General features: G+C 39.4%; 2 protein-coding genes and 1 pseudogene across 5 annotated transcripts; 1 reads left to right on the top strand and 2 right to left on the bottom strand.

Annotated features, from left to right (window-relative positions):
* Positions 1–8456: 8456 nt before the first annotated feature.
* LOC136268840 (inhibitor of growth protein 3-like) lies at positions 8457–9305 on the bottom strand (annotated as a pseudogene).
* Positions 9304–11485, bottom strand: LOC136259567 (uncharacterized). Its single transcript, XM_066053042.1, has 3 exons — positions 10406–11485; positions 10232–10358; positions 9304–10181 (listed from the first exon to the last, which is right to left on the bottom strand). Exons 1-3 carry the CDS (start codon positions 10819–10821, stop codon positions 9312–9314), a joined length of 1413 nt encoding a protein of 470 aa, XP_065909114.1. The 5' UTR covers positions 10822–11485; the 3' UTR covers positions 9304–9311.
* Positions 11486–12213: 728 nt separating this feature from the next.
* On the top strand, positions 12214–26244 carry LOC136259577 (uncharacterized). Of its 4 annotated transcripts, none has more exons than XR_010703304.1 (9): positions 12214–12303; positions 20589–20693; positions 21435–22642; positions 22847–22997; positions 23776–23940; positions 24250–24341; positions 25119–25190; positions 25569–25634; positions 25943–26244. XR_010703304.1 is itself a non-coding variant. In XM_066053062.1 (9 exons), coding segments are annotated over exons 2-9 (1914 nt in total). In that variant the 5' UTR covers positions 12234–12303; positions 18246–18313; the 3' UTR covers positions 26063–26244. The 4 variants fall into 4 exon arrangements, 3 of the variants coding, with proteins under 3 accessions (XP_065909126.1, XP_065909145.1, XP_065909134.1); XM_066053062.1 differs by lacking the exon at positions 25569–25634 and adding an exon at positions 18246–18314 and having other exon boundaries at positions 12234–12303; XM_066053054.1 differs by lacking the exon at positions 25569–25634.
* The last annotated feature ends 433 nt before the right edge of the window (positions 26245–26677 follow it).

Below are 26677 nucleotides of genomic sequence, written 5' to 3' on the forward strand. Positions count from 1 at the left end.
GATCCACCCCTGCCAAGTCAATTGAATTGGCTACATAGTATGGCTTGTGGCTTCCCCTATTTGGAAACTGATGGTTGAAATGGCTGTGGAGAAGGGGTGGGGTATTGAGGGTGTAAATAATAGTTAGGTCTTTAGACATGTTTCGTGTTGTGACCATGGCTGGATTAGTGCCTGATGACTACTGGGTTACAGGAACCGTTAGAGAAAACCATCATGATGATATTTAAACAAACAGGATCATTATTTTACATAAATACATGTGGTGTGTCCTCACACTCATATGACCACATATGTATGCCAAAAGCAGTTGTGGCAAAGAAAATCAAGATGCAACAAATTGTGATTCCATTCTGGACAGTTTCTAGCTACATAGTAATATCTTTGAAAATCAAATTCCTGCTGCATCATAAGGAATTTGATTTCTGAGATGATGGGTTGCACATGTCAGGGTATCAAGCATTTTATTCTCTGCTTATTAAGCGTCGTGGCAGCTACCAGTTACTTCCTGGGTCTTGTTTGTTTGTTCAGATATTTTGAAGCCAGAACACCCTCTTTTCTGGAAGAGATTGAATCCTCTTTAGTATCCATTAATGCTACTTGTTGTTTTATTACAGTACATGTTCTCAGCAGAAGGTGGCTGTTGTGAGTGTGTATCGGCCAACCTCACCTAGTGTTTCTATGGGCCTGGATGAGTTTGGTCAATTGTTATCTAAACTTCTTATGCAATGTTATTTTGGCTGGTGATATTACAGTAACATCAGTATGATGAGTAATTGTGTTGCTAGTGCTAGTTATCAGACTATATTCATCTTGTTCAGTGTGTCACTGGTTCATCTAGAGTATCAGAAACCTCTTCTATGTTAATAGATCATTATTGTGTGTACACCAGCTATTTTAGTATTGAGTATGAGACAGGCTGTTGGAGTTAGTGATCATTGTATACAAATTGCTGATCTGGATGTTATAGTGCAGCAGCCCACTACTGATTTTCATTGGATGCGTCCATACCATATAAGTATTGTTGGAGTGATATTGGAAACTGTTTGTCAAATGCCCCTTGGTCAGCTATGGAAATTTATGATGATCCTGATGATATGTAGGGTTTCTTTTATGAGATTAACTGCACTTGTTTGGATAAGTATTTGCCATTGAAGAAAGCATACGTAGGTAGTAAATATTCCATACCCCTTGGCTCTCTCCCGACATTAAATCTGCTATTCATGACAAACAAAGAGCTAAACATGCTGCTGAAAATTTAGGAAGTTCTGAGGATATATCTTGATATATACCACTTTAACGTGGGCGTTCAAAGGCGCCGCTCGGTGTTAACTCGCATATTGCCCGGGCAATATCATGGGAAAGCAGTTTGCCAATGACTTTGATACTCAGTCAGTTCAAAGAATCGATGCGCTTTGACTCGTTATATTGAGCGACATAGAGCTTTGTATGGTGGGACTCATTTTTGTAGTGGTTGCTAAGCTTAGTACATTTGCTAAGATAGACTAGTTGGTTGTTACTAAAGGATAATGAAGGCACCAAGTGATATATATCACTTATACCACAGCTGCTTAGGATTTTGCTGACATATACACCCGGGCCTGCGGCCCTTGGGTTTTGGGTGTATATATCAGCAAAATCCCTCCCAGCCGTGGTATAACTATTACATAAACAGCTTAAGAATCAGTTAAAGACTACTATTTGTTCTGCTAGATTACATTGTCTCCAGACTTTGCTGAACCAATCCTCCCATTTGGCTGTTAAATTGTGGTCTCAAATTAATGATATGATAGGTCAGCAAAGGAATAATGTAGCATCATTTGTTGACAACGATCTATTTCTGGAAAGTGTCAACAACTTTTTTCGTACAGTGGCTGGTTCTGAAGATCATCAACCAGCAAGTTTCATTTGTCCTGATAGCTCTACTACAGATGACCATTATTGGTATTACTGCAGATGTGGTGTTTTACTCATTGCAACATCTCGACACTCACAAGTCTACTGGCCCTGATAGCATTTCTGCACATTTTTTGAAAGATGTGGCTAGTGAAGTTTGTGGTCCATTGACTGTTATCTATAATAAATCCCTTGGTACTGGTATTGTTTCATCAGTGTGGAAGCATTCAAATGTCTCACCAATACATAAAGGAGGAGACAAAGCGGATCCTGGCAACTTTCGTCCTATTTCATTTGTGCCTATTGTAGCCTAAGTCTTGGGAAAGCTGATTGCTAAACAACTGAGCTCATAATATTATTTGGAGAGTCGTCATGTACTTCATGATCATCAAGGGGCTTACTGCAGTGGTATATCATCTGATCAGATACTTTTACTTGCTACTAATTCTATGGCTAATGCACTGGACCAAGGTTTGGTTGTTTGTGCTGCTTTCCTCAACTTAAGGAATAACTCTAGATCATGTGATTTTTAGGAGGCTTCAGCAGCTGGGGGTATATGGTGGGGAATTGCAGTGGTTTCAAGATTATCTTAGCAATTGTTATCAACGAGTAAAGTGTGGTACCTTGTTTTCAGAGTGGGGAGCTGTTAGAGGAGGTATTCCTCAAGGCAGCACACCCTGGGTCCCTTGTTATTCTTTATGTTAATGACATACCTTCTGTGGTTCAGAATGGATCCTTGTTACAGTTTGCAAACACACTTGCTTAATATGTTGTGGGTCTGCTACTGAGAGTGTCCTCCAGTTATTAAGTGATGACCTATATCCTTATCTACTGTAAATGGATCACTGAAAGTAGGATGCAGGTTAATGTGAACAAGTCAAGTTTAAGATGAAACAACAAAAACCTAGAGTTCCACTTATGCCAGTATATTTAAATGACGCTCCTTTAAAATGTATAGAGTATCACAAGTATTCAGGAATTTAGTTTGATTCACACTTGGGCTGGGATGCTCATTTTGCTAATGTTTGCAAGAAGATGAGCTATTACTTGTATTTAATGAACTATCACCATCATCTGTTACCATCACATATCCTTAAGATGATGGAAGATGCTCTTGTATTTTCTCAGTTGTATGCTGTCTTCCTGTGTAAAAGGTAATTTAATATCTCACTTACAACGTCCATGCAATCAGGCAGTTAGAGTTACTTGTGAAGTTTGATCATGTTTCTGACAGTTGCCATCATCTTGGGTGGTAGTTACTATTTACCCTGCTAGTGCAGTAAAGAAGAGCACTCATCATGATGCATCACCAGTGTTTTAATCATACTCCAATTTCTTTTGAGCCACCACTTGAGTTTGGATCAAATTATTTATATGAGACCTGTACACCACCACACGTTTGCCAAATTTTTCATCACAAGACTAGTTTTGGCCAACGTTTTTCCCACTGTAAAGCAACCATGTGGTGGAACAGTTTGCCATCTGTATTATTTACTCTGTCTGGTGACTTTACATACTCTTTATGGACATCTACGTACTTAGTATTATTTTCCCCTTGTTTAACGTTGTAGTGCTATGTATGTGTATTAAATGCAAGTTTTGTTGTTGTAAATTGTATTGTGTATGTATGTATTGTGTGGTTTACTATTGTATGTATGTCTCTGCCAAGGAGGAATGGCCATGGCCGATTGGTGGAGCATAAATTAACAATCAATCAATCATCAAGAAGTTTCCAGTACTGTGACTATGAAACTGACTGGTTGATGAAAGTGTGAAACAGTGCTGTGAGTCAAGAGGCCCAGAACACCAAACTTCATAATTACAAAAATTCAGACAAGATTTGAAAATATTCTTCCTTAGATTGTTTGTGATCTCTAGCAGATTCAAGGTGCAAGGAATCCAGGGGACAGATTAATGTTAAATTAAGTAATGCCACAGAATTACATATTTTATTGTAGATAACAATATGCCAGGATGGTAAAGTGTATCATTAAAGAGGAAGCAATAGTATAACCACTGCAGACTCGCTAGCTCTCATATATCAATGTTATTTGAGATTCCTGAAACCATGCAGAAAATGTAAAAAATTAATCATGTCAATATGTAAATGTGACTGGATTTTGGAGAAACGATCCAAATCGCACATTAGAAGTTTCGAGATAAACGGTTTTAAAGAATTCAAGCCAGCATAACTCTCCAAAGCACGCATATGAAACTTACAATAGAGATGCATTAATCTGTTACCTTTCAGACCACTTCCAGTACTTGTAGCTGCCTGTAGAGTTACCCGCCAAATAAGATAGAAAATCTGAGCTGTTGGACGAGCGAAGTAGTATCACGAGTGCTCACAAAGGGTTGGAGGGTGGTGGGGTGGGGGGTGGTGGGGTAGCGGGGTGGGGGGGTGGGGGGTGGTGGGGTGGGCAAGGGCTAGACCTCAAAATGGAGGCAGACCGCGATTGGAGTCCAGAGACGAGACTACAGGGCTGTGCTGGAACCTTAGTGGTTGATATGTAGCAAAATCCACAGAAAAAATGTCTGGTCTACATTATCAGGCTGTCCACCAGTAAACCACTGATTCTTGCCAAGCCAGGTACTCCACAAGGCCTAAAACTGCCATTCGAGCTCTACACACTCCCCAGAAAAGCCATCTGTTGAAACCAGCCTCGAGTAGTTTGAGTGGTACTGAGTATCAAAACTACTATAGTGTAGCTATCCACTGGTGGTGTTAGTTTGATTTTGCCTGATGTGCGATTTGGATCGGTCTTGTAAAATCTGGTCACAAATCGATCTTTAAACAAGGCAACAGTGCAGCCACTGATTCAGAAGATATAAACTGTAGTGGGTCAAGTACACCCACAAAGAGATTGAGTATAGAGAGCACTTTGCATCACAATGAACATGCCTATGTTTTAAGTTCACTGCATGCAGTAGGGAGGGTATCAGCTAGCCTACAGCACAAAAGATACGTAAAATAATAAGAATTGGTTTGGATAACAACCCAACTGTACCAAGTACCACAGCAAGTTTCCAAGCATACCAAGTCTTTGAGTTTACACCGAACACACAAAGTGTCTTTATAGCAAGAGTGTTCATTAATCATAACATCTTCTGACAGGATGATATGTCAAAATGTGATAATCTGAAACCTAAATCTGTATGTATGCATCCCCCAAATACAGCCACAGGCCCAACAGCTGGAGCTGGGGGTATCCAGTTACAGGAAAGAGGCACAATTGACACCTGTGAGATACTTGGGCAGGGTAGTAGAGTACATAGCATGGGTCAAACTTCTGGGAACTTCTAATTAAAGGTGATGAAAATCACCCAATTTTCTAATTTACTAATGGCATTTTTAGTGATAGCATCCACTGATAGCTAGATGGAACCATAACAAAATTATCCTCAAAATTGTATCATGATACCAACCAGAGGGTTCATCTCTCTGCTCCACCCAATTTATACATGCATTGCAGAATCTGTATATGAGGAAATATCTCCTGAATTTTGGAATTTCCATGGCCATGCATGGTTTATAAGTTCAGCAGTATAGGATTGAATGCTAATAAAAACATAATGGGAAACATGGTATACACCACAATAAAAAGGAATTAATGAGGTATTTCAGTTCATAATAGTAGTAGTGACCTTTACTACATTTAGTAGTGACTTTCACATCTCATTCAGAAGTTCTTTAACACTACCTCTTGTTGTATGAATTAAGCTAATCACGTTTTTTTTTACAATAATAACTTTGGTAGAATTAAAGACCCAAAACACTACCTAGCAGTGAGAATTAAACAAAAAGTTAACTCATCATGGGATCAGTAAAAATTTTTTTCCAGTCTCTGCAATTAAACTTTGGTGAAACCATTAATATGTACCTCCAGACGTAAACCAACTACATGCACAGTAGCTATGTATACTATAATAACAAAACAGACTAGGCCACAAAAAATTAATTAGATTCATGTTTCTGGTTCCCTTCCTGGTCATTTTTTGCTGAATGAAGAGTGTGCAATCACCATAGCTACAATAATTTATATATGTTGAAAGTTTCACACTCTTTTCAAAGATTTGCTAACTTTATACATTAATATTGACTTTGTTATTCCTATAAAATTTCATGTACTGCTATGTCAAATGTAGCTACCACATCAAAAAGTTGCAAAAAAAAAAGCCTGGTCACCTGGTAAGTTTTGGGGAATTGGTAGGACCAGAAACATATAGACCATGTGTGCGCTAAGGCGTGGCACTTTATTACATCATCAAAATATTACGTGAAATACGCATCCGCCATTTTTTGAGGGCAAAAGACTTATTGGCGAATAGACTAGAGTAATACTGCAGAATACTGTCAAGTTGCAGCGCTATAGACTGTACTAATCGTTGTAGTAGGTTGAAGAAAGTGAAACTTTACACATTTCCTAAGAATTCAGAACGGAGGAACCTGTGGATACAAGCACTTCGTCGTGAGTCATGGCAGCCTACTGAGCATTCCCGTCTCTGTGGGGAGCATTTTATATCTTTGTGAAAGTAGTTTTATTCTTCTGCCTTTACAGGAAAACCTGTCAGGTTGAAATGGGATCCAGATTATGTGCCATCTATATTTACCTTTAAGGCCCCTATTTGGTGATTATTAGTTTCTCATCCACCGCCCGCTTATTAGTGGTATTCTAGTAAACTACAGCTAATGGACTTTCTACTAAAAAATTGGACTTGTACAGAGTTCAGCTACAAAGAAACCACCTGTAAGCCATTATTTACTCTGTGCATGCTTAGAAGAACACGTGATACCAAACTGTTATAATTTTTTGTTGATGAACGCTACAATGCGCAGTATACTGTTGTTTTCCTTAGCAAATTGCTGCAGTGCCAGTTGCAATCGTGTTCTATCGACTTCATCAAAGCAGGCTTTCAGTTGACTGTCGAAAAACAGTTGGTGATAACAAAAAGTAGAAGCAGCTACTGAAGGAAATGTTTGTAGTAAGAAAGAAAGACAATTTGGACAAGGTTTGTACATCAGTGTGTTAATATTATAAAATAATAGCATAATGGTAATACCCTCCCGCCCGCATCATAATAATTAGAAAGGCTGGATGAGAAACTAATAATCACCAAATAGGGGCCTAAAAAGAGAGACACTACAACAGAAAACAGCAAGCAAGCTAGAAGTAGGAGGCTGCAAAGACGAAACCAGATCTCAAGGAATGCTTCGGTGAGGAAACGAAGGAATCTAAGGCGTAGACGTGCAGTTGCAAATGAAAGAGAGTCAAAATAATGAGATCCCAAGGAATGCTGAGACGGTGAGGAAACGCAGGAATCCAAGGCGCGGACGTGCAGCTGCAAATGAAATGGAGAATCAAGTAGATATGGCACAAGATGAAATGGTAGTGGATTATGATACTGAAGTGCTTCAAGACAGCAACCAACTTGCTTGTTTACATCAACCAATGAAGTTATCGGAATTAACACTGAATTATCTTAGACATCAGCCAGCTAGGCTTGCAGCAACCATTTGTCAATAACAGAAAACTATTGAGGAACTGGAGCAACAGAATGATTTGCTAGTAAATAGTCTTCACCACCACCAACTGGTAATAAAAGAACTGAAGGAACAGAATGAGTCACTTGTGAATAGTCTTCATAAGCAGCAGGAGATCAATGCAATGATAAAAGAAGAATTGAAAATTGCATCATGAGCACACAGCCCTTCTCTACAGATGAAAGACGATGATGAGCAAATACATTTCTATACTGGTCTGCCATCATATGTAGCCTTTACCACCTTGCTTAGCTTATTGTCAAGTGTTATGCCACCCTATGAGAAACGTGGGATAAACCCAAGCGATCAACTTTTGATGGTTCTGATGAAGCTAAGGCAAGCAATGACTAATCAAGATTTGGGATATAGATTTAACATTGACATGACTCGTGTATCCAAAACTTTTCAGCTTTGGATTGACACAATGGCCACTCAGCTCATCCCACTTGTGAAATGGCCAGATCGAGGGATGATTCGGAGCACTTTACCAGACTGTTTTAAGCCATTGTACTCTCGTACCATGTGTATTATAGATTGCTCCGAAATTTTTATACAGCATCCAAGTGCATTGTCAGCAAGAGCCGAGACTTACTCTAACTACAAACATCACAACACTGTAAAGTTTTTAATTGCAATCAGTCCAACAGGAGCAATTATTTTTGTTTCAAGATGTTGGGGAGGACGTACCAGTGATAAACAAATTACTGCACATAGTGGATTCCTTGATAAACTAATGCATGGTGATTTAATTCTTGCTGATCGTGGATTCGACATTACTGATTCGTGGTGCTTCCCTGGCAATCCCCCCTTTTACCAAAGGAAAGTCACAACTTTCACAGAAGTTGAAACAACAAGAGCACTATCAAGAGTAAGAATCCATGTAGAATGCACAATAGGGAGACTTAAGAACTTCATGATACTGCAATGTACACTACCTATCACTTTGGTTAAAGCACATCAAGACAATGAGTTTGCTACCATAGACAATATTCTATTTGTATGTGCTGCACTCTGCAACATGCAGCCACCTTTAGTTTGACATTTGTTTATGCTGTTTGAATCATAGAATAATGAAATGCAAATAAATTATATACTGTACTACAACTAATCTTACAGTAAGCAAAAATGTGTGTATATACAAAAAACTGTACCCATGGTAAAGTAATTAATTTCTGCAGTCCGGACAAAACCAGTCACCCTTTGGAGCTCGCTTTATTTTAAGACAACTGAAATGAAACCAAGAAATCTTGCAGTCATCATTTTCACAAGTCATCCTTCCCTTTTCTCCCTTACGACAATAGCAATATTTTTCTTTTACATCTGATGATCCACTAGCTGCAAAAGTAGACTGGGAATTATTTGGTTCATCAGTACCCACATCCACAATAGAGTGTGTCATAATCTCTGGTAGCATGTGCTCAACATAAAGCTTGGTCAGTTTTTAAAGCAAACCTTCTGTAAAGTTAGTATCTTCCTCTATTCTATGCACCAAGATTCCATGTGGTGTCCACACAGTAAAGTCACAGTATTGTTTGCCACAAATTGCAAGCTGCCCTTGTACTTGTGTAAAATATTTGTGACTACGCAGAAGTCCAAACTCAGTCAAGAAAGAATTCTTTCTGTTTTGAAGCTCAGTTGGATGGCATTCTCTGCCTGAAAATGGGCACTTAATTTCAAGTATACTCTCACCACAACAATCACATCTAACCAATGCATCAGGGCTTGCACCCAAGTGTGGATAACGACAGTTAACAATCAATCCACTAGAACTACATTCAAAGCCCTGATGCAATGGTGACACCTTTGCAACATATGCTGACCTTGCAAGATCTTCTTTCTCGATTCCCCATTTGATAGCAGGGACATGAGAAATGTCCTAAGGTTGAAGCAGTCTCTTCAGAAGATTAACAGGATCTTCTTTTTCTTTAAAAGCAAAAATGTCATGAAATAAAGAAGCAGTGATACGGCCTCTTCTTTGGTTGTACCACTCGGTGCTCTGCCTTTGAGACCTTGTCACCTGCTCAATGATTTTACATTGGTTGACAGTAAAAGAAATACTTCTAAATATTTCTTGGCTTTTCTTTAGCAACAACTCCTTATTCAGCACTTTGTATTGTGTATCATATAAATCTATAAGACATTTGGGAAGTAAGCACACGCTGGACATAGTAGATACATGGGATGTAACAGTCAACTGAGTGACCGGTGGTAAAGTATCAGTTGACTGAGTGACCGGTGGTAAAGTATCAGTTGACTGAGTGACGGGCAGTGATGTTACAGTCGACTGAGTGACAGGCAGTGATGTAACAGTCGACTGAGTGACGGGCAGTGATGTAACAGTCGACTGAGTGACGGGCAGTGATGTAACAGTCGACTGAGTGACGGGCAGTGAAGTAACAGTTGACTGAGTGAAGGGTAGTGAAGTATCAGTTGACTGTGTGACGGGCAGTGAAGCAACAGTTGACTGAATGACTAGCGGTGATGATGGTGTTGTTACAGTTGATGACAGGGTGACAGAGAGGGTAGCTGGTTGAGCAAGTATATGATCTGGTTCAGGGACAATTGTAAACAAGCAAGCATTAGGTACTGCATACACGGCATTGTACATAATTTCTGAGGGAATCTGTGGTGAATTTGTTTTCATATGCTTAGCCACAGCATCTGGCTGGCTGTTGACTTGTCCTTTTCTTTTAGACGCATGTTTTGGTTTAACAAAATCAATTTTTCTGACCTCAGCTGGATTAATCTGGAATTGCAAAAATTTAAAATGCACACATATTAAAACTATAAACTAACATTTTCTTTATACCAGTTGTTCCATCCACAGCTTGTAGAGGTACAAGATGGCTTATTAAGTCCTAATCGGCACGCAGTTTCAATCTTAAAAAGTATTGCAGCAACATGGCTGCACACTTCACCTTGACTGCAAAAATTATTAGATTCATGGTAAACACAACAAGCAAAACTTACCCTGCCATACATGTGTAGTGACCAATCTTTACTTCAGCACTTTCCTTATGCACAACCAGCCAGGCTGAGTGGGGTTTATCTGGGGTCTTCTGACTAGGATTCACCAAGGCCTTTAGGACAACATAATTTTCCAACCAATGGCAGTAGACTGTGCGGACGTGTCCACAAACGAAATAATTAAATGCATCAAGAGACTTATAAGCTCTCAATTTCTCCTTGGTATATGGTTCTTTCATTTCTATCAAATACGAGTACACACCTCCATACAGCGAATCTGGCCACTGCGTCATGTCATCCTTCCATAAATCCTGGGAAATGGAGAACGGGTTGGGGAGAACTTCGTCATCGATCTTAAGTTTCTCTAAATATACTCTTTGAGCTAAATATTCCAATGAATGGAAATATTCTGAAGACATTCTCGAGTCACCTTCTAAGTCTTTTGCCCTCAAAAAATGGCGGATGCGTATTTCCTGTAATATTTTGATGATGTAATAAAGTGCCACGCCTTAGCGCGCACATGCTCTATAGCTAATTGACTTTGCACAGCCCTCAGGCTATAGCTATAGGGTAAAAGTTGACTGCATGTTGTGTATAGCTGAATTCGGCTGAGTGCAGATTCAAGCTTTGTTAGACTATTAGTTTTACAGTGGACAATAATTTGAACATTCTATTAGAGTAGCTGGCCTGAACTATTTAATAGTAGGCATTCCAGCCCGATTTTTAAATTTTGGAAAAATGGGCTTTTTATATGCTCAATAGATAGAGTATTGATTGCCGATCTCAGAAATATATAGTTTATTGGGTTGGAATTAGCTACTTTGGCATGCACAGTGCTTAAAAACTGAAAAAAGGTACATTTTTTCTCCGGGGCTCCCCATACATTTTAAAGGGGAAAATGGCACAATTGAATCAGAAAGCCATCTAGCAATCTGGACTATCTTGAAACTGCAGTTGCTTCTAGCTGCAAGTTTGTACATGTAATGAGAGTAACTTCAGGTCTTATTGGATCTCAGCAATCTTTGTATGTTTTATGGTGAGCAAATACGCTTCACCTACTGCACACTTCTCGACACAATGGTGTATACCCATAGGCAAGTGGCTATCTCAAGTTAGCAAAAACATCAAGTTAACAAAAACATCAAGTTAACAACTTATAAAGGTAAACAACTAAAGTGGAGGTGCCACAATATCTAAGGTGGAGTTGTGGTTTCAATTATGGCATTGTTATGCCGACTTTGAAGTGGTTTATACTTTTGAGCTGATGACACAGCCATCAGAAAATTGCTCTGGAGCTGAAAATCGCTAACCCGAGTGAAGTAACTACGCACTTTAAAGTAAGCACCAGTGATTACCTTCCACCCGACAGTACGTTTTTAAAAGTTTTAAAGTATTCTACATACATTACAAGGCTTGAAAAGATTACAAAACAACACAAAACTTACTTATCTGTAACGCGCAGGATGAAACTAAGTATTTTTGTAATTGTATATTGTAATTGTAATTTTTAAGCAGGGAGTCCACTCAGTAAAACTGATTTTCAGTGGAGCCCTGAACAAACATACAATAGACACATACAATAACTAATAATATACAAAAAAAAACACAAACAAACATACATACACATTTCATGATGATCAGCGTGTGGACAAACCCCACAGCGATTTTCATCTTCATTGGAGCTCGGATGATGGAGCAATCCCAAGTTAAACACGAGTTATTATTTTGTGCCAGGGTTCTATTGGGGAATATACGGAGAATTTTTTTATTAAAAAATCTCGGATACTGGAATGCCTATTAATAGAATATTACGTCATATTAGGGGATTTCAGGCAACTCGAGAAGCGTCAGCAGTTTCTTTATCGAACGTGAATCATCAGTTTAGACACTGTACATTACAAGTACGTGTACTGTTAATATTGTGTAATAACATTGTGTCGTGTTGTAATACCGCCTAACTGTCTATCACGAGGTCTATCACAAGGTCATACCAAGAGTACATAATAATAGAAGAGCCTCCCTCTTCTATTATTATGTACTCTTGGTCATACATGGCGTGGTCTCGTGATTACCCGACTGAACAGACTGATTTCATAGCCATTCAGAGTTTCCCTGATTTTCACCTTTATATGGTGTTATGGTCATGGTCTGTCTACACCACATTCTGATACAGATACCCAGTTTTTTTGTTTTAATGCTTTATGCTGAAGGTCTGCCTGCTCAAAGACTTTAGCTACTTAAGGGCTGTTTGAAAAGTTGGAGAAAGGAGAAAAAATCCATGACTGGACCTAGGTGGCCTCGAACCTGCAGCCATCCGATTTATGCTCGAACGCTTACAAGAGTCTACCAGGCAGTCAGGATGTTTTCTCCTTGTTATTTTCATGTAATTATATCCATAGGAATTCTAGAGAGTAACTCATTATCTCTAAGTACCCCAAGTAGAACCAAATGGACACAAGTTTTTGTGCCATAGGTCAAGTCAATTCAACTTGCCAAGTTTCTTGCAGTACAGAATACTCAATGATCTTCATAACAACTTAGCTTCTGTGGCCAATTACATGGGAAGGGGTGCACGTAAACTTGGGCATATCATACAGTACTGTAGTACTGTACATGTATATTAAGGTTTGGGCTTTGCTGACCAAAATATCCCAAAACCAGCCTCCATGGTGCCGTGGGAGTTATAAGCAAGCCCAAAAGTGTCTACAGAGTGGCCAGGAAAGCTTCCAATAAGTTGCTACGGAACTAAAAATTTTTTTGAACTGGAAGTTTTTTTTGTGCAGATAGCACAATAACTGACAGTCATCCATCTACATGAGTATCAAGCAACTAGGGTTGGTATGACCCCAGTATTCAACTTTAGGGCACGCATCTAGTAGTTGCCCCGAGTTGAGTGTTTCAGTTTAGGGCATGCGTCTTGTAGTTGTCCCGAGTATTCAACTTTAAAGTAGTATTAGTGTTAGGGTTGGTTAGGGGCGGGTTCAGCTTTGGTTTCTTAATTCTTCACCTTTAGGTTATGTTCTTTTACTATATACAGCTTAGACTACTTCTTGAGTCACATTTATAAGATAGGTAACACAGTGGTTAGCACACCAGCCCAACACACTGGTAGTCCAGGGTTCGAGCCCTTAATGAGTTTTGTGGGTTTTTTTCATTTTAGTAACCCTTTAGTCCAAGTTTTACTGTCAATTCAATAGCCAGTACGGCTTATTGAACCATCGGTATTCACTGCCTTTATTTAGCAGAATTTTCTACTGACTGACTAGCTGCCTGCCTGTGCCTTCGGACAAGCATAACTCAACTACTGCTAAGGCTACGGACATGATTTTTTCACTCACTTCAGCCCGACTGATGCGTTTTGGCATACTGCAGTACGTACAATGCACACATCATGGATTTTCCTTTGTGTCCCAATTATCATTGCTGATAATGAAAGGTGTCGATTTGCGGTAACGTAGCATGATGGCTTTCCTACATAATGAGGTTTTCTGCTGGATTAATTGCAGAGGTCCTTCACGTAGTGTTCTTCATTTGTAACACTGTGTAATGGACTGAACACAGCTAATATGAAGCATAATATTCACTATTCAGTAATAACTGATAGTTGGGGTGCACATTCTTGGATTAAATGTCCACTAGTACAGTGTGCGAAATAACTTTTCAGACATGTGCTGACGTACTTTCAGGACATTGTGAAAGTTGAGTGGACAGTTAGCATTTTTACCGGACGTTTTAACTTTTGTTGTTTCTCCTTTCCTGTGTTTCTACTAACTAGGATGTTTGTTTCAAACATTGGGGCCACCAATGTACTGTACATGCAGCTGATTAGACTACTCAACCACTGATAGTGCAACAATTTAAGGTATAGTTACTGGTCACGTGAAAGGACTTTTATGGAATCACTGTTGTTACAAGGGCTTTTGTAAGAGAAAGGAGTCATAAGGACTTCTCTCAAGGCCTTCTACTTGCTTTGGAATGATATAGCTACAGTATATGGTCAAACGTTGCTTATGCTGCCATGGGTAATAGTAGCTCTATATATATAGCTGAAAAACTGTCTCTCTGTCTATCTGTCCGTCTTCAACGCCACTAACTTGACAACCAAAGCACGTATCGAGATGGGACTTTGACGAAACTAAGCGCTCATCATCCGGCGACTCCAAGTTTGTTGTTACAAATCGCTACCTGCTTCCGTTCGTTCTCTATAAAGCACTGAAGGCATTGGTGTAGAGGAAAACTTGAGCTACATTCCTGTCAAAACCACGAACAAACAGCCAAAGCGTTAGCGCATAGAACCTTGCATAGAACTGTTAACCCAAAGGTCCAGGGTTTGATTCCAGCCCATGACAACTTTTATTTTCAGTGCCACCTTTTCGTGGCATACTTTTTCGTATCTCAGCTATTGACAATGATTACTCGGCAATCTGTGCACGTATCAAGACGATTCACATGCGAAATGAAATGCTCACCATCTGGCTATGTCCCAAAGTTTATTGCAAGCTTCTACATGTGTTCCTTCATCTGCTACAGCACGTTGAAGATCATGATGTAGAGAAAACTTCAGCTGCATTCCATTTCTAACCACACGATAAACACCTTAGCTGGTAAAGAGCTTCCCTGAGTTGTGGTTACTGCTGTGTAGGGTGTGGGTTCGAATCCCGCCAGTGACAAAAACTTTTTTTTTCATTTTATACACCTTTTTGGTGCACACATGTTCTAACTCAACTTTTATTTCTCATAGTAAGTTCATAGCATCCTGGTATTGCTACACCACATATGGACTGTTGGAAAAGTATACAGTAGCACATTTGATAAGTATAGGGCAGGCATGGGCGGGCAATTAGGTGCAGTCTGTATGTTTGTCCTGTGTGTTCTATTAGAGTAAGAGCCTCCTTTTTGGTCTAGTTGTACAGGTGACCACAAGTAAAAGCTACAGTACTAGCAATCAGGTTATAAATACACTTTACTATTGACTGATGCAAGTAGGCTGGCACACATAAGAAGTTGTTAACCTCAGAGGTTATCTTGGACATGCCTTTGTGGACACTACAAACCAAAAACACATAACTTAATTACATGTCAATACCATCCTCCCTCCTAGCCCACTATAAACTCTGCTACACCTTGAAAGGACAGTATTTCTGTTGGTGAGTGCTATTTTCGCACACTGCTAGTATATCTGCATGTGTAGGCAACCTCTCTTGTTTCACTACTTTTAATAGCTATGATCTCTAAAATTCCTAATTTTTCCTTCTACTTACCTGTGGTGATTAAGTTGCACAATTCATAAATAGCTCAGACCACGAAGTGGTTGCAAGCTATTTAGAATTGTATGAAGAGGGTGAGGTCAAGCATATCAATGGTCTATGGCCAGTTTTAATTCTCAAACAGCTAAATTTGCAGCTCAAACTATTGCACACCCAGTGCAGTAGTATAAAAGAAACCCACAATCAATCCCACCTCGGTCTTTGAGTAGCTTGAACTCGTGCATTACTTTGGGTGGGAGGGTGGGACCATTGATATGCTCAACCTCACCCTCGTCATACAATTCTAAATAGCTTGCAACCACTTTGTGGTCTGAGTTATTTATGAATTCAGAGAGCTCACTCTCACATATCAATGGTGAGGTTTGTAGCTGCAGCCAGATGAGAGCACCCTTCCACCATAGACTGAGTAATCTGATAACCTTTTGGAGTTCTGACTCTGAGGACTAGTTGGCTGTTTTCAGGGTGTTGATTATGCTATATATGCCCACATTCAGAGTATTGAATGATAGGTTAAGATCATCTGAGAGTTTAGGCGCTGATTACCATTACATGAGATGTCCCATTGGCTATATTTGTGAATATTCGATGTGTCTGTTATGCCTATTAATTTGTACCCAACCAGGTGGTCATCTCAGTTCTCGATTTCTCTGCAGAAGTGTTACTATTCACTAAGTTGTTACACATACTTATTGAGTTCAGGGATTTGTAAGTACCCATGAGACTGAGCAGTGATAGGTACAACACTAGACCATAAGGTTTAATTACAACAACTTCGCACAAGGCTTCCATGAGGATGTCATCCTCTCCCCACCTTTGCGCTACAGCAATAGCACTATTGTAATATCTTGCAGCTGTTTCTGTAACAGCTTGAGGTTATGAGAAGTTATTCTATTGTGTTGAGTACTGAGGGGGTGTTTGAAGAGTACCTTGGATCACACAACAATCTTGTACTTATAGCCATGTACAGTATACTTGACCCAGGGTTGCAGGGGCGTAGCTAGCCAGACGGTGGTGGGGGGGCATCCCCCACAAACACTCGACATTGTTCGTAATTGCACAAAAGGCTAATGACCCAATGATGGGCTAGCCAAACTTACGGTGTTGTATTATTACAGCTTATTTAACTAGCTACATAACTACTTCATTACTGATTGCTACCAGTTATCACTTATCAATGGAAATATTTTCGTCGCACATGCCACAACTGTACTCCAACAAATTCGCCCACAATCCAGTAGAACTATATTGTTAATATTTTAGTACAAATACAATGTGTCACAGTTACTTACGTACCCACAGTCTGTGCTAGCACACTGGCATAGTATGACGAGCTCACTCACTTCAGCCGGCGAAATTCAAACGCCATGCCGGTATTGGCACGAAATCCCAACCTTTCCTGTTAGCAGAATTTGTAAGCTTGTGACGGATCATCTGACTGGCTGACACTGAAGTGAAAAAAATTAAACTGGCATGCCACTACGCTGTAAGAAGATCCAGTGTAATTAACTCGGGAAAATAAAGTTGGTTCACTTAACACTATTACCTCGTAGGTTTGTAGCATCATTGCATATCACTTGTCACTTCTGAGTTGCGACTCTTGCGAAGTCACTTTGAGCGGGTCATCTGTCTTTAGATTCGAAAAATGCACTAACACGTGAGTAGTGTAGGCTAAATATAGAATTGTGTCTAATATTTTCGTTCGGTGAAGTCCTAGTGTCTATACGGAGAACCCCTGGGGATCCGGGAATACCTTATTTTTAGCGCATCGTTTTATTAATTGCTTGTAACGTGCAAGAAATCATCGTATTATTATCACCATTCACAAACGAGTTGAATGTTGTGTGCACTCGCGTAGTAGTGCACAAACAGTAATTTGGGATGCGTGTCAGTTACTGCAAAGCTTGTGACGGAAGTTTAAAAAAAACATCACTTAGTGACGGGGGGGGCAAATGCCTCCCCTTGCCCCCCTTTGGCTACGCCACTGCAGGGTTGTGGCAAGATAAAGTTTGTAGGAGGAGTGTTGAACTCCCCCTGAAGTTCATAGATAAATGTGTCTTGTGTGTGTGGTGTGGTTCCTCATTTGCTATGTACTGTTTGGACTATCTTATTCCAACTTCTCAGGTAGCTCTGATCCTTTGTATTTGGTACGTGGCTTCCTACCAAGGAGCCTTGTCATGTTTGTCCTTGTAAAAGCCAGAAAGTGTTACTGCAGCAAGGATGTTGCATTAGTTGTTTGAACACATATCAGTTCCTAGAATGTGGTAGTGTAGTTTAAACTAGGGCTTTGGTTACAAAGGCATGGTAAGAGAAACGTCTTCTCTCTGAGACAATGGCGAGTGGGTACCACATACGTCCCACAAACATCTTATGAGATTTACCATAGTTATTCTATGACTCCAAGGATATCTAATGGTATGGAGTGAATCCAGGTATGGGTCAAGAGGAGGGGTCTGAATCTTACACTTTGAGGTTTGTTCCTATGCAATGATCTGATTGTAAATACCACCTTTGTGTGTATGTTGGTGGAACATGTAGGTACCTTTTTTGTTTACCTTATTGTGTTTATATATGTTTAGGACCACCGGCCCAGGTGCGATGATCCACCAGTGCTGCGGATATGTGTTAGGCCAGTCCTTTCACTGGAAGTGAGGAATATACTTCCTGGAATGCAATACCTTGCTTAGAGAGTGAACTGTTAACATAGCTTACATGTTAATGTATTATTAAAACATTTAGCAGTCATAATTTAGCTTTTGTTCCACTGGGAGTATCGGTGGGCACCCTATCCTGACGGACCTGAGTAGTTTCCTCTCTGGAAACCATGGCCTCTCCCATTTCTAGAGTTATACCCTCCACTGCTGTTTGGAGGTTCAGTTTGGAATTGAGGGGGGGGGGGGGTTGAGATATCCAGCTGAAGATCTTGTTGCTTTGACTTGGTCAACTAGGTCCTTGGGCTGTTATGCAAATCCAGATCCAAATAGCGATGGTGCTGCACCTTCAAAACTTTTGTCCTCATCTATCAGTTGCAGCAGTGTTCTGTTTAAGGTGTTGACAATCTTTGTCCTTCTATGTTGAGATATGTGAGCACTTACATTTCCTACCGATTCCACTGCTGCAGTTGTAGCCTTGATTGTGAGTCACCTTCTTGCCCTTTGAATTGGCTTCCACAATGGGAGGTAGAGCATCTTGTTCCACTTCTGGACTGTTCCCTTCTGCGACTCCAGGTAGGTGATGGGGACCTCCCCCATGCTGAGTGTGTTAGCATGTGAGAGTGTCTTGGTGTTCTGCTCTGAGAACGGGTAGGTGTTCTGCTCCAAGAATAGTTAGGTGTTCTGCTCCGAGAATGGGAAGGTGTTCTGCTCCAAGAACGTCACGGTGTCTTGCTTGATCTGGGAAGGTCATAGTGAGGTTCTGCTCTGAGAAGTCGTGTTAGTGGCCTGCTCTGAGAATGTTGTGCTGGTGTTCTGCTCCAAGAACAGGTATGTACATCAAACATATATTGTTTCAATGTTTTTGCTCATTGGGTACCATCAGACATGTACAGTATGTACAGACACATGATGATTTCATATAATCGAATCACAGTAATAATTTTCCTCAGTCTGTCTGTTCCAGTGTCACTACAAATAAGTTTTCCAACCATGGAATATTTACACCAAGAGAATAATTATTCTGCAACCAACTGTAGCTGGGTAGGTAAAAACAGTGGACCTGGGGACCAGGGACCAGGAACCCACAGAAATCCAACACTGCTTGGAATTTTACACACCTCACAGTATTCTATACTTGTACTAGGTACCTTTGCAAGTAGTCTTGCATGGCCAATCCACTTTTTCCCCCCTCGCGGCGTCTCGCACGATGTTTACACTAATTAGAAATTATAAGTGCCTCTGAAAAAAGTGCCTGAGGCTGACTGCATTAATTACAGGTCACTCGCTATTTTCCCAGAATATTTGTTTGCACAATGTTTCTAAACTTTAGTAGCTAGGTAACATAATAGACTAGCATGCTCATTGTGCAGCAGGCGAACAATTACCAGCTAAGCCAAGCTAAGCAAGTTCCAATAGCTCTTCATACGTCATGGTGCATTTACACAACTACTCTAGTAGCTAGGCGGCATAATAAACTAGTATGCTTACTGTGCAGCAGGTAGTGGACTATAAATGCTGTCAGCTTCAGACACTTTTTAGAGGTGCTTATAATTTCTAATTGGTGTAAACATCGTGCGAGACACTGCGAGGGGAGATAAAGTGGATTGGCCATGCAAGACTACTTGCAAAGGTACATAGTACAAGTATAGAATACTGTGAGGTGTATAAAATTCCAAGCAGAGTTGGATTTCCGTGGGTCCCTGGGTCCACTGTTTTTACCTACCCTGTGCCCATGGCTAATCTATGACTGGCCATGGAAGTTATGTGATAAATGTGACTGGGCCTGCGAAAATAGGGCATGTGGGCACATGATTTTTGCCTACTTTTTCAAACTTTTATTGTTCATAACGTTTTGTACCATTATGCTATGGCAAAGCAATTTTCAGCACTTTGTAAGCATTTAATTGGCTTTATGATGCAAGTTACAGAATACAAATATTCTGTTCCAGTACTGAGATATGACCTGTACAGTGACAGGGTGTAGTTTGTGCCCACATGCCCTATTTTCGCAGGCCCGGTCACAAATATTGATTAGTATTGCAATAACATGTAATGTTATTAGCTGCTTTTATGCATAAAGTATCTTTGATTTTGTGGACCTTTGTGGTGGCTCCTAGATTTTAAGTTGTCTTGCAATCAGACCACCACCTGGACTGGGATTCTTTTCTGTATTCAATAAGTGTTCAATGTTGTATTTCTGACTCCTTGCCTTTGGCAGGCCCCTGTGGTATTAATGTATACACATTTTACATTGTATTGTGTTTTTAGTGTTGTGTAAGAGCCAGCAAGAGATCATTAATGACCTAAACAACAGTGATGATCCTGTTGCTGCTCAACCTACAAGTGATTCTGGAGAAAACTTGTTTTTTGGAAGTGAGTAAACTGACTATAATAGCATCATACAGTATGGTAGTGCGATTCACCAGAGGAGGTTGGTCATATGTCATTCATCATAAGCTATGTCACCTTAAGCTATGTCACCTTGGATCAATACCATATGCAGCACCATGCCATATGTGTCCAGGGACCTTTACAAACCTTTTTAACGCAACACTTTGCTTCCCACCATAGCTGAAGAGAATCCTTAACACCTACTATTATTGGTTGTATAATTATGTATCATAGGGATATGACAGTTGACCAACCCCATCATGTTCCTGGTGTTACACTGTAGATTCTATAATGTGGTTGGGTTCATGTGAACTATAATTTACACCTACAGGGGTGTATAATATAACTGCCCATGCATTGAATAGAAAATTGAATGACTTGTTAGGACGTTTGGCTACTAGTTATGCGTATATCCGAAGTTGATTTCCTATACTGTATTTCCATTGTAGAGTAAACCCCGAGTATGTGTCATTTACTTCCTTACTGAAACATAAACAAAGTAATGTACCTATAGAAGGTATAGGATAATGCTTTGAAACTTACAGCCAAGCAAACATAATAGCTGTTGTATTGTTAATAAATATACCTGGAGTGTTGTATAGAAGAGTAAAGTAATTTATTCACTTTTGTGTTCTGTGTGGTAAAGTACATAAATTATACTTGAACATAAATATACGTATATGTGTATAAATTTTATTACTTTCTGTTGTTCTCTGTTGTTAGGAAAGAGCCAAGCAGAGGTCATTAATGACCATAACAACCATCCTGTTCCCTCTCAACTTATGAGTGGTGCTAGTACTTCTGGAGATAATTGTGCTATCTGGTGCAAGAGGTATTCACTAAAACATGTAAACTATAACAGTGTTGTTGTCAGTGGTGATGGCCTGAAGCGTTTCCTGCTCAGTGTTTTGCTGTGTTTTGTCAACTGGGTTGTCTCTCGTTTACCATGTGTGAAGGAGATTGCCTTGGTCATTACGTGCCATGAGCCGGTCCTTTTGAATAAGATAGAATCCTACCGGTATGTGATTCAGTTGGAGCTTGGTGTGTTTGCTGTTTCCTGTGATGTTGCATTGTCATATTGGACTGTGAAAGAAGACGTTTTCATGTCAGAGGCATCATGTGTGAAGAATGCATATGCTCCGTCAGTTTCCATGCTTCTTCTACACTGCTGTATGTTATGTTTGATGTACTACCGGTACTGTGTGTCTTGTTTGATGTACTACTGGTACTGTGGTGAGGAATTTTGCACATTTTGGAGAGGTCTTTCCAGGTACTACTTACTACAACAGTTGACATGTGGTCCTGCCTGTACTAAACTGAAGCATCTGCTTTGTAACAGTTACAAGAACATAGTATTCACGTTCATGCGCTGGTCATGGCTATATGGACATTTTATTAATAGTGGCGGATACCGAATATGTAGCAAGAGTGGAAATAGTGCAGCCAAGGGAAATGGATCTAAAGGAGGTTCCTCCAGTGGTAATGGTAAATGTACATCTAGTACAAATGGTGGCAGTGTCAGGACCAGTAGAAACAGGTTGGCAGGGAACTCTGGTCGTATTGGCAGCTGTGGTGGGGATGATGGTGATGATGATGGTGATAAGAACCCTAACCAAAGACCAGAATATGCTTATACTTGTCCAACTGCTATAGAATATGAAGAGGACTCCACTACTGAGGATCACAATGAGATCAGTTCAACCGGAAGTGCTTTAACAAGTAACCAGACTTCTGAGAGATTGTTTAACCATGGTCCAGTTGAATTCACATTGCCGGTATCTGGTACCGAAGCCTATGCATTTGCTGCAACCTCACCCATGAAGGGTGGGCCCCCAGTATTGGATGATGTGCAACAGCTCTATCCAGCCGAGATTGCTCCTCAAACTCCAACATGTGATATTTCCTATTCACCAAGCCAAGGATGCTATGAGGTTTGTAGATAACTACTTGTTGTAGTTAGCCTGGTTAAATGGAGAACCTGTAGACCTTGCTGCATGCACATACATACGTACTGTATATGCTAATTATGGAATGTCTGTGGTCCTGAAGCCTGATGTACAATTTGATTTCCTTCTCACTTTTGCACATTAACGATAACTTTCAATTATTGCAATGTCTGTTGTTTGCTTTTGTAGTCCTACACTGACATGTTACTGTGTACAAAGGAAGAGCGTAGAACACCGGGGAATTTACGCCATCTGTGCAGACCATTCCACTACTGTGAGACACTGTGTACCCAGGAAAGTGTTCAACCCCATGAATCACCATTGCCACGGAATATTGAGGGTATTTATATTATACAGTATACCTGGTAATGTGTATTAAGATAATAGCACAGGTGCTTTTAGTGGCACGTGTGTTTGCCACTAATTGCACTTGAAGTGCTTCTCTATCAAATGAGTTGGGAACCACTAGTTCAAGGTGAATGTTAATTAGATAGTCACAAACATTTTTATTCGAATACGTATCACACCCACATTACAGATAACGCAAAGTAACTACAGCAAAACTAAATACAGTAATTCCTTTAAAAATGTAATAGCCAAAACACTTGTGCACACTTTTACCTTTGTGTGATATTCCTAGTACTTCTCCATTGATAGAACTAATGTTTCCTGCTGCATGACCCATAGTTGAATTTTTCAGACCAAGAAATGGGTGCATTTGTATGTGTTTATAGGTAAGGGAGATTCTCAGATATGTGAATAACTTAGCGTTCCCAGAGTATGACAAAAGTATATATGTAACTGGATCTGGCTGTATAGCTCCGTGATGTTGAATAAAGACAAGTACTGTAAATTTTCTTTCATTTAAGCCAGTTTTTAGACCTGATTGGCCATAGTTTGGCCTATAATTTCATCACTATGCGTTCTTCTTTCATTTTAAAATAACCTCTTACCCTCCCCTCCACTACATAGGCAATGAGACCACAGTTTTCTCAAACTAGATACAATATTCAGAATTTTGTATTCTGTTTGGATAATAGCCCATTCACTTTGTATTCAAATCTCCATTCACTTGGAACACACACTACATAATTTGTACTGTTTCTATGTGTACATAGTTCTTCATATGACACAACTGTTTCCGGGGCTGAATGAGGTGAAGGATGTTGATTTTAAGAACACCTTGATGGCACTTTGCACTATTATTGCTGGAGTAATACATCCACTGTATTGCCCCTCTGATTATGGATACTACTACTACTTTTATCTCAAAGATATTGATGGTAAGTACGTTAGTATTCATGTTATGTAGTATCAAGAGTCCATGGACTCTTGGTAGTATGTATCATGTTATGTAGTATGTATCACTTAAGTAGTAAACGATCAGTAGAAGTGGTCAATAATAATAATAAGGCTTTTAAAACCGCCTATGCTGGGAAAACTTTTTGATTTTATGAGTATTAACCATTTTAACTAGCTTATTTAATTTGTAGTTCTACAAATGTAAACATATTTACTCTTTATGTGACTCGTACTGCTTTATCAGCGTACCTACTATGTGGCAATTTATAATTTGTATGTTTTGCTTTTAGTTGACAACATTTTTGTGACAAAGAATTGTGATACAGGATTGGTGGACTCTGTTAGTATTCATGCCATGTTGCATGGAATAGATCAAAACTTGGTGAGCTGTATGGTCTTATCTGCATAGTGTGTGTGTTTTGTAGTGTGATGGATAAATGCTTGAACTGCAGAAAGCTGTATTTTGAATATCAAGTTTACGCCTGAATCAAATATGCTCAAAATTTTGTCCAAAATTCTTTCAGAAATTTCCCAAAATTTTCACTTATTATGCTCTTCAGTGTTGCCCATTATGTTTGCATTATGCTCCTAGGTTCTTGCAATCATCTTGGAACATTTAATCGGTGAATGCTCTATTGGAGTATTTCACTACAAAGTGATTGTTCTATTAGAGAGTATCATATAAGGAACTATGTACAATGCATTTAAGTGCTCTATTGCGGTTTTCAGTTTCCACTGACTGCTCTATTAGGGAGTATATCAATCTGAATTAAGCACCATAGTTTGAAATATCCACCTAATATGCTAGGGCATACACATTATATCTACTTTTTATGCTGGCATATTTGACGCAGACCTAATCAAGTTACTTCATAAAAAAATGTTTGGTTTGTTGGTCAGGACAGTTTTATGAACTTGTTTGAGGGGTTTATTATGCCTGGTATTTATAGGTGGATTTATTACTAATAGTATAGGCTGTATATCTTAGGCTGGATCCATTTAGTATGCATATTAAACCAGCTGATACGACACTAATGAAATAGTAGCAGTACTAGTATAATTATCATATCTGTTAATATTGTGTGTATTGTACCCATGTACGTATGTTTCCATGCATGTTACCAGAATGTTTGTGTTACAGTATGTCTTGCATTTTTAGGATACTGTTAAACGGGAAACTAATGAGAGGCTATCATTGTTGACTGATAACATCTGCAGGCCTTATACTCAAGTGAGTTAATAGTACATTTGCACACGTACTGTATTATACCACTACGTACCTCAGGGCATGATCATAGCTGGCTGCTGTTCTTTGAAAAATGTGTCTGTGTTTGTACTTACTGCATTTACTTGATTTGTGCCACACCCTCGAATAGTACCACAGTGCGGTATTATTCGAGGGTTTTCATCCTTGTTTCTGAAAATAATTTAATTGTACCACACCCTCGAATAGTACCATACTATACTTTTATAGTTATTCTTTACTAGTGCTCTCATACCTTTAGTATTAATCTCCATCTCGATTTACGGAAGGCATTGTCCTGGTAAAACTTGAATGGCTGTCACATAATCAAAATTCCAGATATTAGTTAGTAAATTGACCACATAGCACGAGGCGTGATGACATGGTTGTGCTACCAGGACTTGAGTGAAAGAAAGGTCTTGTATAGAAGAAGTAAGTAGCAATGTGTTGTGATTGTTTTATAAAACTATAATATAGAATAGCTATAGCAGTGGCAGGTTTAAAATATTAGTAGCGCACCCTCAAATAATACCACAGTGCAGCGCTATTCGAAGGGTTTTATCCTTATTTTTGGGCAAAAAAATAATAGTACCCCTAGGGCACAAATCAAGTAAATACGGTATGTGTTTGTCTGCATGCATGTGAGTAAAAGAACTTGGGGTTAAAAAGCAACCAGTATCTGCAATGACCATGCTTAAAATAGTACTTGTATGAATAATCACAATCCATTCTTATAATAGAGTAACTGCAGAGAAATTGCTGATGGGGTTCTCAGTGAGATGAAGAATCACAATCAAGATGCCGTTGCTGCACTTCACCCACTACTGAACATTTATTACTACCACTGTCCCCCGTTTTGATGTAACTTCTTGAGAAAATACACTTCACCTTTGCCGCATTTGTAGCTACATGTATTTGCCATGTTTTGTGTATTTACTACTATATACCATTGCTTGTACCTGATATACTGTATTGACTATTTAACTGTTATACAACCTATTATGCCATGCACATACTTATATAGATACCTTACAGTACATGATATGCAACATGAATTTATAACTGCCATGCAAGCTGCCATGCTTGTTGTAATTAGTATTAGTATTATTAATTACCGGTAAAGGCACTGCCTGTATACCGGGTCAACACAAAATTAGTACAATCATAAGATGGCTATACAAAAATAAATCTAGAATTAGCTAAATGAGAATCTAACAATGATTTAAAACAATTAATTGAAATAGTAATGTATTCTGGTGAATGGTGAAAATTTTTGCTACAGTGTGATCATTTGATAAACAGTTGATTAGGCTGTGCAGTTATGAGTTTCTGGTCCTGCCAATTGCAACTCCACAGGGTACTTTTTTTATATTATTTGATGTCTTGCATTACATTTGACATAGCATACAGTACATCATAGGCGATTCTAAGGGGGGCCAAGACCCCCCCTGTTAAAAAATAACTTTTAAAAAATC

Source organism: Dysidea avara, chromosome 1 (assembly GCF_963678975.1).
Source record: "Dysidea avara chromosome 1, odDysAvar1.4, whole genome shotgun sequence".
NCBI classification, from domain to species: domain Eukaryota; kingdom Metazoa; phylum Porifera; class Demospongiae; order Dictyoceratida; family Dysideidae; genus Dysidea; species Dysidea avara.